Genomic DNA, 14,216 nt, shown 5'->3' with positions numbered 1-14,216 from the left:
CAGTAGAGAATTTTTATAAAAATGTATTTGAGCCAAAACTGATGACAATTGGCGAGGAAGCAAAATTTCAGATGCTCCTGAGAATAAGTTTTGCAGTTTCTTTTGTGCGTTTGAAATTAGAGAGAACACGAGGACAATTCCATGAAGGTGGGAGAAGGCAAGGCAGGGATTGGACTGCACAGTGGCTAACTAGATTACGTGCTCTCTGGGGAGTGATGATGCTCGGCGAGGTATTTCGGCATTTGAAAAATGTGTTAACCTCGATGCGCAAGAACAATGGACAGGACTTGCTTAAAAGCTTGCACTGAAGAGGCGATAGGCCTGGGGCGTGGCGACCCACCAAGACCCGCCCATTTAGGAGTTTTTGATCAGCTCCCACTGTGAGGTTACTTTCCATAGGTCACCTTTTTCGACCAGAGATCCTCTCCGGCCTCACCCCTTCCCTTTTCAATAGGTGAGAACAGGAGAGGAGCAGTTCGCCCAGGGGCTATGGACGGAGCCAGATGTTGACTCTGTCCAAGGGCTGGAAGAGTGTGATGTCAAGGGAGGCACTGGCTCCAAGTGCAAAAAACCCACGATGGGCAAAGTATATTTTTAAATGACAGGATCTGTGATTTCATCTGACCCAGTAAGCTTAAGGCCAGCTTCAGCTTCCTCTTCTCCCAAGGGCCCCCTTGTCAAATGCTTCCTTGGAGAAGATGTCCCCAACCCGTCCTCTCCAAGCTGGTTTAGAGCCCCTTCTGTTCCTCTTAACACTCCACTCCATTATTACTTACTACCCTGCCTTATCATTTTTCATTATCTTTTTAATTGAACCGTAACACACAGAAAGTGCACAAATCAGAAGTGCACTGTTTGGTGAATCATCACAAGAATGTAATCATGTAACCGCCACCCAGAATAAGACGCAGAACATGGCTGGCCCCCCAGGAACCCCTTGGGCCCCTTCCCATCACTTCCCCTCCCTCCTAATGTTCTCATTTCTAACACGGCATTGTGTTTGTGCCTCGCCCACTAGATCAGTAATGAGCGGTCTATGGCAGGCTGCATCCTACCCATGGGCTGGTTTTGTACAAGCCACACGTTAATGGTTCTGACCTTCTTAAATGGTTATTTTAAATGTAAAGAATAATGTTTTGTGGCATGTGAAAACTACACACATTCATAAACATTTTATTGGAACACAGTCATGCTCGTTCCTTTACATATCTCTATGGCTGTTTCGCACTTGGATGGCACGAAATGCTTTGAGTATTTGTGACAGAGACCACGTGATCCACAAAGCCCAAAAGATTTACTGTCTGGCCCTTTTCCAGAAAGAGTTGGTTAACTCCCGCCCTAGACTGCAAGCTCCGCAGGCCCGGGCCCACTCTCATTCACTCTTACATCCCAGAGCTTTGCACAGCACTTGGCACATAGAGGATGGTCATGAAGAGTTTGTCTTAATGATCAAATTGTTTGTTATCCTCTCGTGTGGGAGGAAGACAAGGAGACTCAGGGTCAGGTATCCCAGGAGGCCCGACAGGGCTCCCCTCCCAGAGGCCCTACGATTGGTGGTGAAGAGCAGGGATTCTGGAGTCGGACACCCCGGGCTCAAATCCTTCTCCTGCTACCTGCAAGCTCTATGACATTGAGAAATGTAAACCCTCCAAGGCTTATCTTCACAGCATATAACACAAGGAAAAATACAGTGCCAGGTCCTTGTAAAGATTAGAAAGTAAATGGAATAGGTAAGAAATGTGCTATAAGTTTTGAATAGATGTCAGCTATCATCATCAATATGATCACTTCTCATACACCTGTGCGAATTAGATCTTAGGTCGCTGCAGAGCCCTCGAAGGGCTTCATTCCCTCCTGCCACCTCCCCTCACCTCCCAAGCCCCGTGCGCCCCAGTCCACATTCTCAGAGTAATCAAAGCGACTCGTCCCAGCTGCCTGTGGTACAGCCAAGTCTGGTACTAGGGCCTCCAGTGGCTGCCCATTCCCACTCAGGCCCAGATCAATAACAGTGAGTCACTGATTTTTGTATTAGGATGGTTTTAATCATGAGGTGGGACGATGCCATGGGGCCTTTTCTAACATTGCATTGCTCATGTGGAGAACTGGCCATTTGATTAGTCCCACTCATAGTTCTTAAGGCCATTTCTGAGCTCCGGATGCACTTTGGAAGAGCAGCAGGAAGGTATAGGAGGCTGTTCTCTTTGTAAAAGAGAACACATGCACTTTGACCTTGCTGATGCTGTGGCTCTTGGGAGCTCCTGAGTCTGGCACAGGCTTCTCCAGCTGGTCAAAGGTAACTGCGCCTGTGGTCCCTGGGGAGAGGGCTCCTTAAGGGACAGAGGCTCCAAGGGNAGTCCCACTCATAGTTCTTAAGGCCATTTCTGAGCTCCGGATGCACTTTGGAAGAGCAGCAGGAAGGTATAGGAGGCTGTTCTCTTTGTAAAAGAGAACACATGCACTTTGACCTTGCTGATGCTGTGGCTCTTGGGAGCTCCTGAGTCTGGCACAGGCTTCTCCGGCTGGTCAAAGGTAACTGCCCCTGTGGTCCCTGGGGAGAGGGCTCCTTAAGGGACAGAGGCTCCAAGGGCACAAGAAGAAGCAGTGGCCAAGTGTGCAACTCGCCTGGTGCCAGGGAGGCCCTAGCTGAGGGCTGGCTGTGCTCTTGATGCCCCCTCCTGGCCTGTCCCCTGCACAGGCTCTCCTCACCCCATCACCCTCCCTCACCTCTACCAAAGCTCAGGCAGAGTTGGGGAGGAATCCAGCTGTTCAGTCCTGAGACGGAGTCGGCCAGCATGCCCAGAGTCCCCAGCCACCTCTATTCCTTTCCTCCAGACAGCCCTCAGAGCCCAGAAAAGCAAGCCGGGCAGGTGACCCTCCCGTGTGGAGCTTCCAGCACGAGCTTCCTGCCTCCCCGCCCTCCCAGGGCCTTGGTGCTCCAGGTCCACCACCAGCAGCCCAGCCACACCCTCGGGGGAAGGACAAGCAGAAGCAGCAGAGCTGGGTCTGGGCCCGGGAAGGGAGCAGTGTGGCTGTGCCAGCCGCCCCTCATTGCAGCCCCACCAGCTCGGTGATGGGAGGGGTCTGCACCATGAGCTCCTCGTAGTGACTGAGAAACAGCCGGAAGCGAGCCAGGTAGGTGTCCTCGTTGTAAGGCAGCTGCTTCTCCCGGAGGAACTGGGATACCACGGGCTTCACCTGCCAGAGGGTGGGGGAGGGGGCCGCTGAGCCAGGACTGCAGGCAGGCCCATCCGTAGGGAGCCGTTCCTCTTCCCAGCCCCAGCTCCTGTCTGCCTTGCTCCATGATGCTCTGTGGGGGGCTGGGTGGCTGGGAGAATTCCTGCCTCTCCCCCTCCCAGCAGGTGAGGGAAAGACCACATCCACCACCCCCCAGACTGGCTCCCAGCTACGTGACCATCCTCCTTGCCTCGGCTCCCTCTCACCAGCACCTACTGTGCTGCACCTACTGTGAGGCACCTACTGTGTGCCCAGCATTTCAGATCCATTTCTCCACTTCCTGCGCAAAGCCTGTCAACATGAGCACGGCTCACTCCTCTACCACAGTAGACGGGGAAGCTGAGGCTCAGAGACGGCCAGTGACCTCACTGAGTCACACAGCTGATAAGAAGCCCACGTGTCTCCAATCGGAACCCCACACTCTGCTCGTACCCTGGGTTGCCTCTCCTGCCATTTGGGGGACTCAGTGTTCAGGCAAATACTGAAGAGTGGCCACCCCCTGCTCTCCAGGAGTCCCCTCATCCCAGCCGCCCCGGCCCGACCCTCGCCTACCTTCAGGCACATGTGGTCGGAGAGCCTGGGGAAGAGGTGGTGCTCCACGTGGCAGCTGACGATGGAGTGGCCGAAGGCCCAGTCCAGCACGGGCAGCCGCGGCAGGTTCAGCACCCCCAGGCTCATCATGTGAATCCGCCGGGGCTTCTTGTCCCGGGAGAACATGGGCAGCCCGATGTGCTGGGACGGACGCGTGGGTCACCGCCGGAGCCAGTCACATACCTCCCAGCCTGCCCCGGGGGCCTTCACTGGGCACTCAGGTCCCTGTGCCCCCACCCCCGTGGACCTGCTAGAGGCATGAGGAGGCCGGGCCCCCAGCATGCCTCGTCCGTCTCTGGGCCTCCCTCCCGACCTGTGCAATGAGGGGCTTGGCCGGGGTGCCCCTCGGGTCCCAGGACCCTCCAAAGCTCTCAAGGCCCACTGTTCGCGCTCCTGTCGCTGTCTGGGCTTCATCCTGGAGAGGCTCTCCCTGTTCTGCTGCTTTCACCAATCAGAAGCCTGCTTGTCATTCAAGGTCAAGCTCATGTAGCTGCAAATATTTTTTCGTCCATCAGGTTTGCATAAACGCCTCCTCTGCTAGGCACCATCCTGAGTCTAAGGGACGTGAAGTGAATGGAGCTTCCATTCTAGCAAGTCGGGCTGCGGGCCACACCTGGGGTTCTGTCACCCAGACGGCTGAGGTGAGTGCTGGGATGGTGCTGGGATGGTGCCACGTGCCCTGGCCCGGGGAACAGGAGGCCTTTGTACCATGCGCTGAGCCCTGCACTTCCAGCTCCACTGTCTGCCTGCCTCTTGGCCAGTGCTGGGGCTCTGGGATGGTCCCCATGCCCCTTCCCTGGGGGTTGTCACAGTAAGTGCCCTGAGGGCTGGGGCTGGGGCTGGGGCTAATCTCTTGTGTCCCCACAGGGCTCAATCAAGTGCCCTGTGCGTAGAAGTTTCTTAACAAACCTTCAATCCCCATGTGAATGACAGCCAGTGTTGAAAAGCAGCAAATTCCCCACCTGAGACCAAAACTCTCTGTGAGGACCCACAGAGAGAAAAGTAGAGGGCTGGCGGGGGGGGTGCTTGCTCAGGTGATGCTCTCCCAGCCCCCAGCGCCTTACCTGGAAGATGTTGATGTGCAGGTAAGGGTGGGCCAGCAGAGATCTGCTGCTCAGCATGCAGACCAGGGCTGAGCCAGGGCTCCGGAAGCCAGACACATTCAGGAGCAGCCAGTAATGAGAATAAAGGCCCAGGGAGATCAGGCCCAGCGTCCGCAGAGCAACCCCGGGCTTCACCTTCCTCAGGCGCTCTGCCAGAGGGAGCAAGAAATACAGGGGCGGGGCGGGCAAGGTTCAGACCCATAAGCTGGTGCCCCGGTGGCTCAGCGGCGCTGAGCAGGGGGGTCTAGGTGTGTTCATGCACACGCAGCCCTGGGAAGTGGACTCACCCACGTTATGGGTGAGCCAGTGGAGCATTAAGCAACTCGACCAACGTCACACGGGTAGTAAGTTGTGGCGTGGGGCTCAAACCCGGGTCCGGCTGCCCCCGGGCCCCTGCTCCTTCCACCACATGATTTGCTCCTGTGACATTAGAAATTCTAGTGTGCTGTGCAGCGCGAGGCAAACATTTTTCCATCCGTGACCTGGTACCTGCCTTCCCACCACCCCTGAGGAGCAGGCGAGAACCTGCGGCTCAGAGAGGTTAAGTGAGGTCAGTACCCAGACTTGACCTTGGGTCTGAGGCTCTTTCCGCCCTGCCTGGCTGTCTCAGAAAGTTTCTGGGTTCCCTCGGGTTTCCTGGCTTCCTCTGCAAGCAGCCTCCACGGGTGGAGAAGGGAGGGAAGAGAAGGGCGAGCCGCCCTGTGCAGGGCACTCCAGCCCCACCCCAGCCCCCACCTGGCCAAGCCCCGGCGTACTCACCGACAGCCACCAGAGGGGTTAGGACGGGAATCAAGAGAGGAGCCAGGAACATGTAGACATAGCGGTTGAGGCAAGGCACCTTCCACGTGCTCGAGTCCCCCAGGCCCAGCACATTGGTGTAGCCGTGGTGCATTTTGATGTGCCCATGCTTGGCGTCCTCTACTGGGAAGGCCGTGCACACCTACCAGAGGGGCCAGAAAGGGCACCGAGGTCCACGTCAGCCCAGTCAGGCAAACGGGGACCTTTGGGAGCCTCCAGAACACTGCCCGTCCAGGGCCCTACTGCCTGACTCACACCCCCAGCTCATCAGCCCTGACCATCAACGCTCAGGTGTTGGTGGCCATGGAGTGGCAGCCAGTCAAAGCAGCGGTGTCCACTTGGGGTGGCACTGCAAAGTGCGAGGGAGCAGGCGGCCTGCCCCACCCCCGACTGCCACTCTGCCATTGACCATCCGGACAAGCCTGCAAGCCCGAGAGGACTCGACGCACTGCAGGCCGAGTTCCTGGCACCAGGCTACGATTATTCTGTGTTTCTCTCGGAAACATCTGTACCTCCACAGCACTGCTTTGCATCCTGAGCCTGCAGCAGAAAAGGCAGGGTGTGTGAGTGGTCTGGAGGCAAAGGGAGGCCATCTCCTAAACTGTCCAGGAGGGTGGCACCTGGGGTGACAGTGCCAAAAGCTAGAGTCTCTCTAGGGGTGGCTCTACTGTGGCATTCGTGGGGTTCTCCGAAGCTGGTCCTGAGCAGCAGCTCTCTGACTCTGGGACTAGTCATCTGGATGCAAAGAGGGGCTGAGGTGTTTCTTATGCAGATACATGCAAATGAACATGCAGATGTCAGCCTCTTGCAATATTTTACCCAGGCCAGGAGATTTGCTAATTGCATTGGAGGCACTGCCTGCCTGCTTCCGGGAGAACGTGAAGTGAAGAGTTTTCCAACGCCACTCACTGTGAGCCTTTTACAGAGAGTAGAGGCGAGTACTCAGCGTATGCTGCACATATGTGACTTGTTAACCTTCCAGCCCAGGGGTCAGTGGTGGTACCATCCACAGTTGGCAGAGGCAGAAACCGAGATACAGAGAGGCCAGGTGGCCACCCCAGGTCACTCAGCCAAGCAGGTAGTGGGGGGGCGGAATTTGAACCCAGCTTTCATCCAAGATAAGCCATAAGGCCCCTTTAGCAGAGGCAGATGTGGGAGAAGACAAAATGTAACAAAGGCCACCACCCTCACATTCTGTGCCCAGAGACTTCCTCCTTTGGAACAAAATGAAGACGAAAGGTCATCAGAAGCTCTATCTACAGGACGCTGAGGAGCACAGTTAATACTGTCGCAAGGGCAGTTTCACAACAGACAGGGCCCAGGGCCCCCCGAGAAGGCAGAGGGCAGGAAGGTAAGTGCTAATCCAGCCACCGAGGTGTCGCCCTGGAGCCCACAGGACCAGCTGCTTTGCTCCTGGGTGACGTAACCCCCTGGGGGTGGGATTTGCTGTTGCTGTAACCTTGCACAGGGACAGAACCTGGGAGAAGCTGCAGAGGTGGGCAGGCAACGTGTTGGCTAAAGCAGTGACTCTTCCTAGCCTGCGGGTCTCCAAGGACCTGCCTGCTGAGAGCACACGCCCGTTGGGGCTCCTTGGTTGGTTCGAGTTAGTGGTAGCCGTCTTCGGCAGGGGCACAAGGGGGCCGCAGCTGGGGTCTGTTGGGACGTCCTGAGATCGACCCGCCTCTGCCAAGGCAAGTGTGTGTCTTGAACCTCGCGGTCTATCCCATGTAACTGGAAGGGGCTGCTGTGTGTAACTGCTCCTTCCACACCCTCCTGCTCCAGGGCCAGTCCTCTGCGCCTTGCTTCTTTCCTTAAGCAACGCCAGCTGAATCGTTGGTAAATCAATAAATAAGTGCTGGTGAGGCCGAGGAGAGAATGGAACCCTCAGGCACTGCTGGTGGGACTGCAGATCGGGGCAGCCAGCGTGGAAAACAGTATGGGGGCCCCTCAAAAACTAAAAATAGGGCTTCCATAGGATCCCCCCAGTGGAACTGCTGGGTATTTGCCCGAAGACAGCAAAACACTAACTTGGGAAAGTATACACATCCCTCTGTTCACTGCAGCATTATTGACAACGGTTAGGGTATGGAAGCAGCCTGGGTGCCCATCAGTGGATGAGTGGATAAAAAAGGTGTGGCACCATGGAATGCAACTCAGCCACAGAAAATAACGAAATCTCACATCTGCGCCAACATGGAGGGACCTCGAGGGTGCTATGCGGAGTAAAATAAGTCCGAGGGACAGGCACTGTGTGATCTCACGTACACGTGGAACACGATGAATAAACAGCACAGAAACAGACTCACAGACACACCAGTGGCTGCCGAAGGGAAGGAGGCGAGGGGTAGAAAGTAGGAGAGGTCAGCTGTCCGCCTCGTGACAAGGGTGGTTTTCCTTCTGGAGCAAGCTCTGCGTGGCCGCCCAGACCAGTGCTGACCACACTCGGTGCAGCCACGTCAGAGACCGGGGAGCCTGGATCAGGGGCCTGCCCGGGCTCCCGGCCAGGTTCCCAGCCACGTGTCCTGACCTGAGGGTGAAGGGGAAACAGGCTACCTGTGCAGTGCATCGCGTGTGCTGTGTGACTCAGGACACAGCCCGTGTGCGATTCGCCCTTTTACAAGAACACAAACAGGTCTGAGGCTATTTCTTTAACGCTGGAATTCTCACTCCCATCGAGATGCTCTGCGGTACATGTAGGCGAGAAGGGGAGGCTGCAGGAAGATTACAGCGTGTCTGAGCGCATGCGCACCCACCAACCAGAGCCCAGCACGCCCCTCTGTCCACCGGCCACCGGCTGCGGAGGTAGCGGGAGAACGGGCCATCCTGCTGGAAAGGCTTGTTTAAAGGTCTCGCCCAAGTGGATGCCACTTGCAGACCCAGAGAAAGTTCTGGAAGCCTCAAGGCTGGTGGTGTTCTTGATGTCACCACCCTCTGTGCTTCTCAGCAGGACCCCAGAGCCCCAGTCTCTCCACAGCAAGTGGCCGGGCTGTGCGAGGGGCACATCTGCGCAGTTCCTCTCCACACGTCCTCTCAGCTTAACAGGGGTCCCAGCTCTCCCTCTCACTCATTCCTTCTCTCCCTCATGCATATTCTTTATTCCATTGTTCGTCTGCCAGATGTCCTCAGACCTCTGCCACGGGCCAAAGGGAGTTTTCTGAGTCGTCTGATTTGTGTTTTGAACAGGAAACGTGTTTGCATAATTTGGAATTCAGAAGGTGTGCAGGGCAGGCCCTCTTCCTCCCGTTCCCCAGCGGCCCTGGCAGGTAAGGGAGGCTCTCAGTTCTTACCTGCCCTCTAATATTGTCCTTTCATTTTATTTTTTAAACAAAGGCTTTTCAGGACTAAAAACTATCACTATAAACTTATGACGCAGCCTAGTTGGTGGTAAACAGGTCTTTCTGCTAGATTGGAAGGGCAGAGACAGGATGAACAGGCCATGGGCATCGAGGGTGGGCAGGGCAGGTGTGGGGGCAGGATCTGGGGTGAAGGGAAGGAGTGGGAGGAGGAGGAAGAATCCAGGGCAAAGCCAGGTCTCCAGCGCAGGGCCAGGGGCACAGCAGGGCCACTCCGAAGGTGGACACCGGAGCGGAGGGCAGCAGGCACAGACAGCGTGAGAAAGAAGGGCTGTGTGTCAGCCCAGGGGCGGCGTCCCTCGGGCAGGATGGACCCCGGACAGGAGTCTGCTAGGCTCTCCTCCCTCCCTGGTCCTCTCACAGGTTCCCAGGGGCTCAGAAGCCCCTCAGCCTGGCTCCAGAATGGCAGGGACCCCAGGGGCTCGTGGGCCTCAGCAGGAGGTTTGTCAAAGGACGGGATGCCCAGGTGCAGTGGAGTTTCAGGTGGAGAACCAATCGCTTTTTTAGCCATATACCCCCAAATGGCCTACATCCATCGTTTATCTGAAGTTCAAATTTAACCGGGCATCCGTATTTTATTTGCTGCACCCCCACCCCCACAGTGAGAATACGGTGGGTCCTCAGGCTCTACAGCGGGGTGGTGGTGTCAGGATTCAGTCTGCCCACTAAGGTGTCCCCAGACCTCCGCCGTTGGCCAAAGGGAGTTGTCTAACTTGTTTCTTGAATAGGTAATATGTTCTCATGGTCCAGAATTCGGAAAGTATGCAGTAACAGGTCCTCCTCCCGTGTGTGTGAATGAGAGGGGGCCAGTGCTGAGGGCAGAAGCCAGAGGGGCCCCTGAGCGCCTCGTCCTGGGGGCAGCGTCTCCGAGGAAACCCTCTCCCCTCTCAGGCTGTGTCCCCAGGAACCTCGGAGCTCCTCCGCTTGGCCCTCAGGCCTCCTTGCCCCGCTTCTCCAGGCTCCCCGTTAAATTCTGCAGGCCCCTCAGGCATTATGCTGCTTCCCAGTCTGTGCCTTTGCCCATCTGCTCCCTGTGAAACCCCCGTCCTGCACTGGGCCTGGCCAGCCTTCCCCTGGCAGTGCCTCCTCCGGACCCTCCCCGCCCCCAGGGTTCTCAGCCTGGGCACCCTTGACATTTGGGGCCCAGTCATTCTGTGTTCCGGGGGCCTGTCCCGAGCAGCGTGGGATGTTTAGCAGCATCCCTGGTCCCCACCCACTAGACGCCAGTATGGCGCACACACACACACACACACACCAGCTGTGACAGCCGAAAAGGCCTGCCGATGTGTCAGTGCTCCTGCAGCCCCCACCTCAGTGCTCACAGCCTCCACACCGGCTGGTTGACGCTCCAGCAGGTTCTGCCCGCCCCCGCCCAGCCAGCGGACCAGCTGAGCAGCCTTGGGCGAGTGACTAAACCTCCCAGACCAGTGTCCCCTCACCCACAAATAGGTAATCATAGCTTCGACCTCGTGAGGAGGGGTGGCTGTTAAGTGAGATAATGTGTGTAAAGTACACCGGAAGCAGCCACTAAGGGTCAGCTGGTATAATCAGGATTTTTACGATTTTGATGCCATTGATGTGTCTGTTTCCCCACTCGACTCTGAGGCCCTGGGGAACTGGTCGTGCCTTGTTCCGGCTGTGTCCCCAGCACCCGGCGGAGGGCTCGGCGGGGAGCAGCACCTCCGTGAGGGTGAGAGCACTGCTCAGCCACCGCCCTCTCAGGCTCCACAGACACTGTCTCAGCCCCCAAACATCCCCACCCAACCCGCTGGGCGGCCCCTCCCCTGGAAGCAACCCCGCCTCATTCTCTCTAGGCAGCCCTCCATCAAGGGCGCCGCCACCAGGAGCCAGGCTCACAGACCCACAGACTCAGCCTTGAGAAAGCCACACCAAAGAGGGATGGTGGGGCAACCGGCTGCTTCCCAGTAGTCTGGGAACCTACACGCTAGTCTGGGAAATGGCGTCGGACGACGTGCAGACGCACACGGTGCTGAGGTCAGTTTCCTGGCGTTGCGCTGAACAGCACTTACTGAAATGTAGCTATTGGAGGGAGCCAGGTAGAGGGTGCACCGGACTGCTTATCCTGTTTTCGCAACACCCTGTGAATCTGCCGTTGTTTTCAACATAAATTTTTTTAATAAAAGTATGTTATGAGGTGCAGACCTGACTCTGCCCCGTAATCGAATTTTGTAAATAAACAGCAAAGTCACAGCTGAGCCTGTGCGGTCTAGCGCCCCTCGGGGCTCAGGTGGAGGAAGGCAGGGAGCAGGTCAGAGAGACAATCCTGGGGGTCATGGCTGAGCTGAACTCGTGGGAAGAGCACATTCGAGCACTATGGCCCGGCTGGGCCTCTTGGCTCTGTTTCCACCACCACACAGGACTTGAATGAAGGTGAGGGCGTCCCCTGGTGACACTCCCTCCCGGGGGCAGAGCTGGCCTGTGCGCCCTGTGGCCTAGCTGTGACTTGCCCCCCAGTGGCTCAAAGCCGGCCTCGGAAGAGGGCCTTGGAGCTGAGACAGCGGAGCAGCCTGTTCCGTCTCACGCCCCACGGCACCCTAGCTGTGAGCGACCTGCAGGGAGGTCTCTAAACCCTCTAATTTCAGGAGTCAATCCTTCCCAAGCTTCAGTACTGAAACCAGGTGGCCCTGCCCCCCACCTTATTGCAGCCCTTCACTGGCAGTCCCCAAGAATGTAACAGTCCCTGTGACACCACTCAGGACAGGGAGGGGCAGGTGCTCTTGCAGGGGGAGGTCAGGGTTATCTGTGGGCTGGAGGGGGGTCAGAGCTGCACTAGTAGGAAGACTGGAACGGTCTCGTAGAGACCGGAAGTGCATGGTCCTTGCGGGCTTGGGGAGACGTGAATGACTGGGACACTTCGCAGAGTCACACAACAACCTGGAGTGTCACTGGCCCCTCCATCCTGCTTTCTCCTCCCCACCAGAGCCAGTGGGTCAGAGAGGGTGACATCTTTGCCCACCCCCACTGCGGCCAGCAGACCCTGACACAGGCCCGGCACACGCCGGGTGCCCCAGGAAAGTCAGGGAGACTTGGCTGACACCTACGGCCGCAGACTAGAGAACCAGATTCTTCGATAGTGACCGGGTCTCCTGAAGGTCAAGGTTGGGGAAGAGCACAGGACCCAACAAGAAGGGGGTCCTGGGCAGCAGGAGCGCACCCTCTGTGCAACGCCAAGAGCAGGTGGGGGACAAGCACCACCCCACATGGTCCCCATGAGTGCATGCAACTCAACACACACACACACACAGAGTCTGTCCGCTTTGCACAACTGTGTCCACCTTTTGGTTAAAAACAAACAACACTCACAAACACCAAAGGTGCTAACCCTTTCCTTGCTGCATGTTCCCTCCAGAGGAAAAAAAAAGCGAAGCTATCACCCGTCAAGCCTCGAAGAGCCAGGCCCCAGCCCCACACTGAATCCTCAGGCTGGCTTCGTGGGGGAGGTGGTGCCGGTATTCCTGCTTGTTTGCTGAGGAGGCTCACACTCACACGCTGAGCTCAGTAACATGCTGAGTCAATGCGCGGGGCTGGGAATCCAGCCGAGGAGTGCAGATCCAAAGGCTGCGCCCTACCCTGCCCCCTGCCTGGCCGGCCGGGTGAGGATCCACCTGGAGGGCAGAGGGACCAGGGAGGGATCAGAGGGAAGGGCAGGCTGGCCAGACACCTCTGCCTCCCTGGCCTTGCTTGTGGGATACCAGGCTGAGATAGATGGGGAAGGGCGGAAGGAGTGGGGCGCAGGGTCAGGAGAGAGGAGGGTCCTTCCTGGAGAACACTTGGGGGAGCAGCGAGAAGCTCCCTCAGGGTGGCTCGGCCACTGCCAGGCATCAGTGGGTGCACGTTCCAGGGCTGGGACCCTGCAGCACCAGGCACCCACTCCCCCACCCTTTCTGTCTGCAGCGTACATTGTAAACCCTGATTGCAAAACCAGGGGGCCCAAAGGTCTTGGCCGAGACCTGCAAGCCACAGGTGTCCTGGCAGGAGAAGGAAGTTCTGCCACCACCTGGGCCAACACTGCAGAGATGAGTCGGTGTCCCCAGGAGAAATGGGGGTGCCCAGGCCAAGTCCACTGCCATAGGTGCAGACTCATGCACCCCTCATGCAGTTCTCTGCCCCCAGGTGCCACCACCCTCAAGGGTACACACAGACACACGCACTATAGTGCATGCTGCACACTTGGATGCACATTCCAACAGACACACACATCGCAGGGTGCCTGCTGTACACACCTGCACATGGGCCCAGAGCCAGGCGGTGGGCACCCAGGACCAGCAGCCACCCCCACCCCCTCTCAGGCTCACCTCCACGAAGAAGTGTGCCCAGATCTTGCTCCAGCATTTGGACTCGGTGAGGGCCCCATGAGTGGCCAGGTGGCTGCCCTTGACAGTGAGGGTGTAGTGGCACACACCCAGGATGGCAATACCCAGGACAAAGACCAGGACATTGTCGGAGCGCAGGCACAGGAACCCTGCAGGGCAAGCAGGCAGGGTCTTTCTCTGGCTTTTGGAGACCTGGGCCCAAACGCCCCAGCCCCAACCCCTGGAAGCCCAGACCCGTCCCCCGCTGCCTCATCCCTGGTGGCCCCACAGAACGCCCTTCCCCTCCTCCCCCAGGCCACCTCGTCCCTCCCAGCCTCCCTGTGACCCTTCGCAGCTTCCCCCTCCTCTTTCCTTCTACCAGCTCCTCTCTCTCCAGCGCGCAGGTCCTCCGGGGACATAGAGCAGGACACTCCAACCAGACTTTCAGTCGCGGGGGTGACTTTCCATCCCGGGGTCCCGGGCAAACAGCGTCTCCCCAACTCCACCCTCCCCTGCAGTCCTCTTCATCCCCTCCCCCACACCCCCTTCCCAGTTCGGCCTCTCGACACCCAGTCCCCGAGTCCCTCACCAGGCGGCAGGGAGAGGAGGCTGAGTCCGAGGACGGCACCATCCACGCCGTGGCGCTCCCACCACGAACTCGCTCTCACCACATCCCGGACCCGCGCCTCCAGCTCGCCCAGCAGCACCTCGGCCCCAGCGCTCCCTTGCGGCTCGCCTTGCGCCGTTTCCATGCCCGCGCCCGGCGCCCCCGCGACTGGGGACACCCGGGAGTGTCTGCAGCGCGGGCAAGGCGGGGAGGAGCG

At 57.8% G+C, this 14,216-nt stretch overlaps 1 protein-coding gene across 1 annotated transcript; it reads right to left on the bottom strand.

Moving 5' to 3' along the window:
* Positions 1-2,498: 2,498 nt before the first annotated feature.
* FADS6 (fatty acid desaturase 6) lies at positions 2,499-14,216 on the bottom strand. Its single transcript, XM_037066021.1, has 6 exons — positions 13,982-14,216; positions 13,396-13,562; positions 5,688-5,868; positions 4,890-5,077; positions 3,787-3,966; positions 2,499-3,195 (listed from the first exon to the last, which is right to left on the bottom strand). The coding sequence occupies exons 1-6, from the start codon at positions 14,142-14,144 to the stop codon at positions 3,046-3,048; spliced, it is 1,029 nt and encodes a 342-aa protein (XP_036921916.1). The 5' UTR covers positions 14,145-14,216; the 3' UTR covers positions 2,499-3,045.

Source organism: Sturnira hondurensis, unplaced genomic scaffold, assembly GCF_014824575.4.
Source record: "Sturnira hondurensis isolate 20B ecotype Veracruz unplaced genomic scaffold, ASM1482457v3 Scaffold0001221, whole genome shotgun sequence".
NCBI lineage: Eukaryota > Metazoa > Chordata > Mammalia > Chiroptera > Phyllostomidae > Sturnira > Sturnira hondurensis.
The sequence above is the reverse complement of the archived record's forward strand: the minus strand, read 5'-3'. Positions and strand labels throughout refer to the sequence as shown.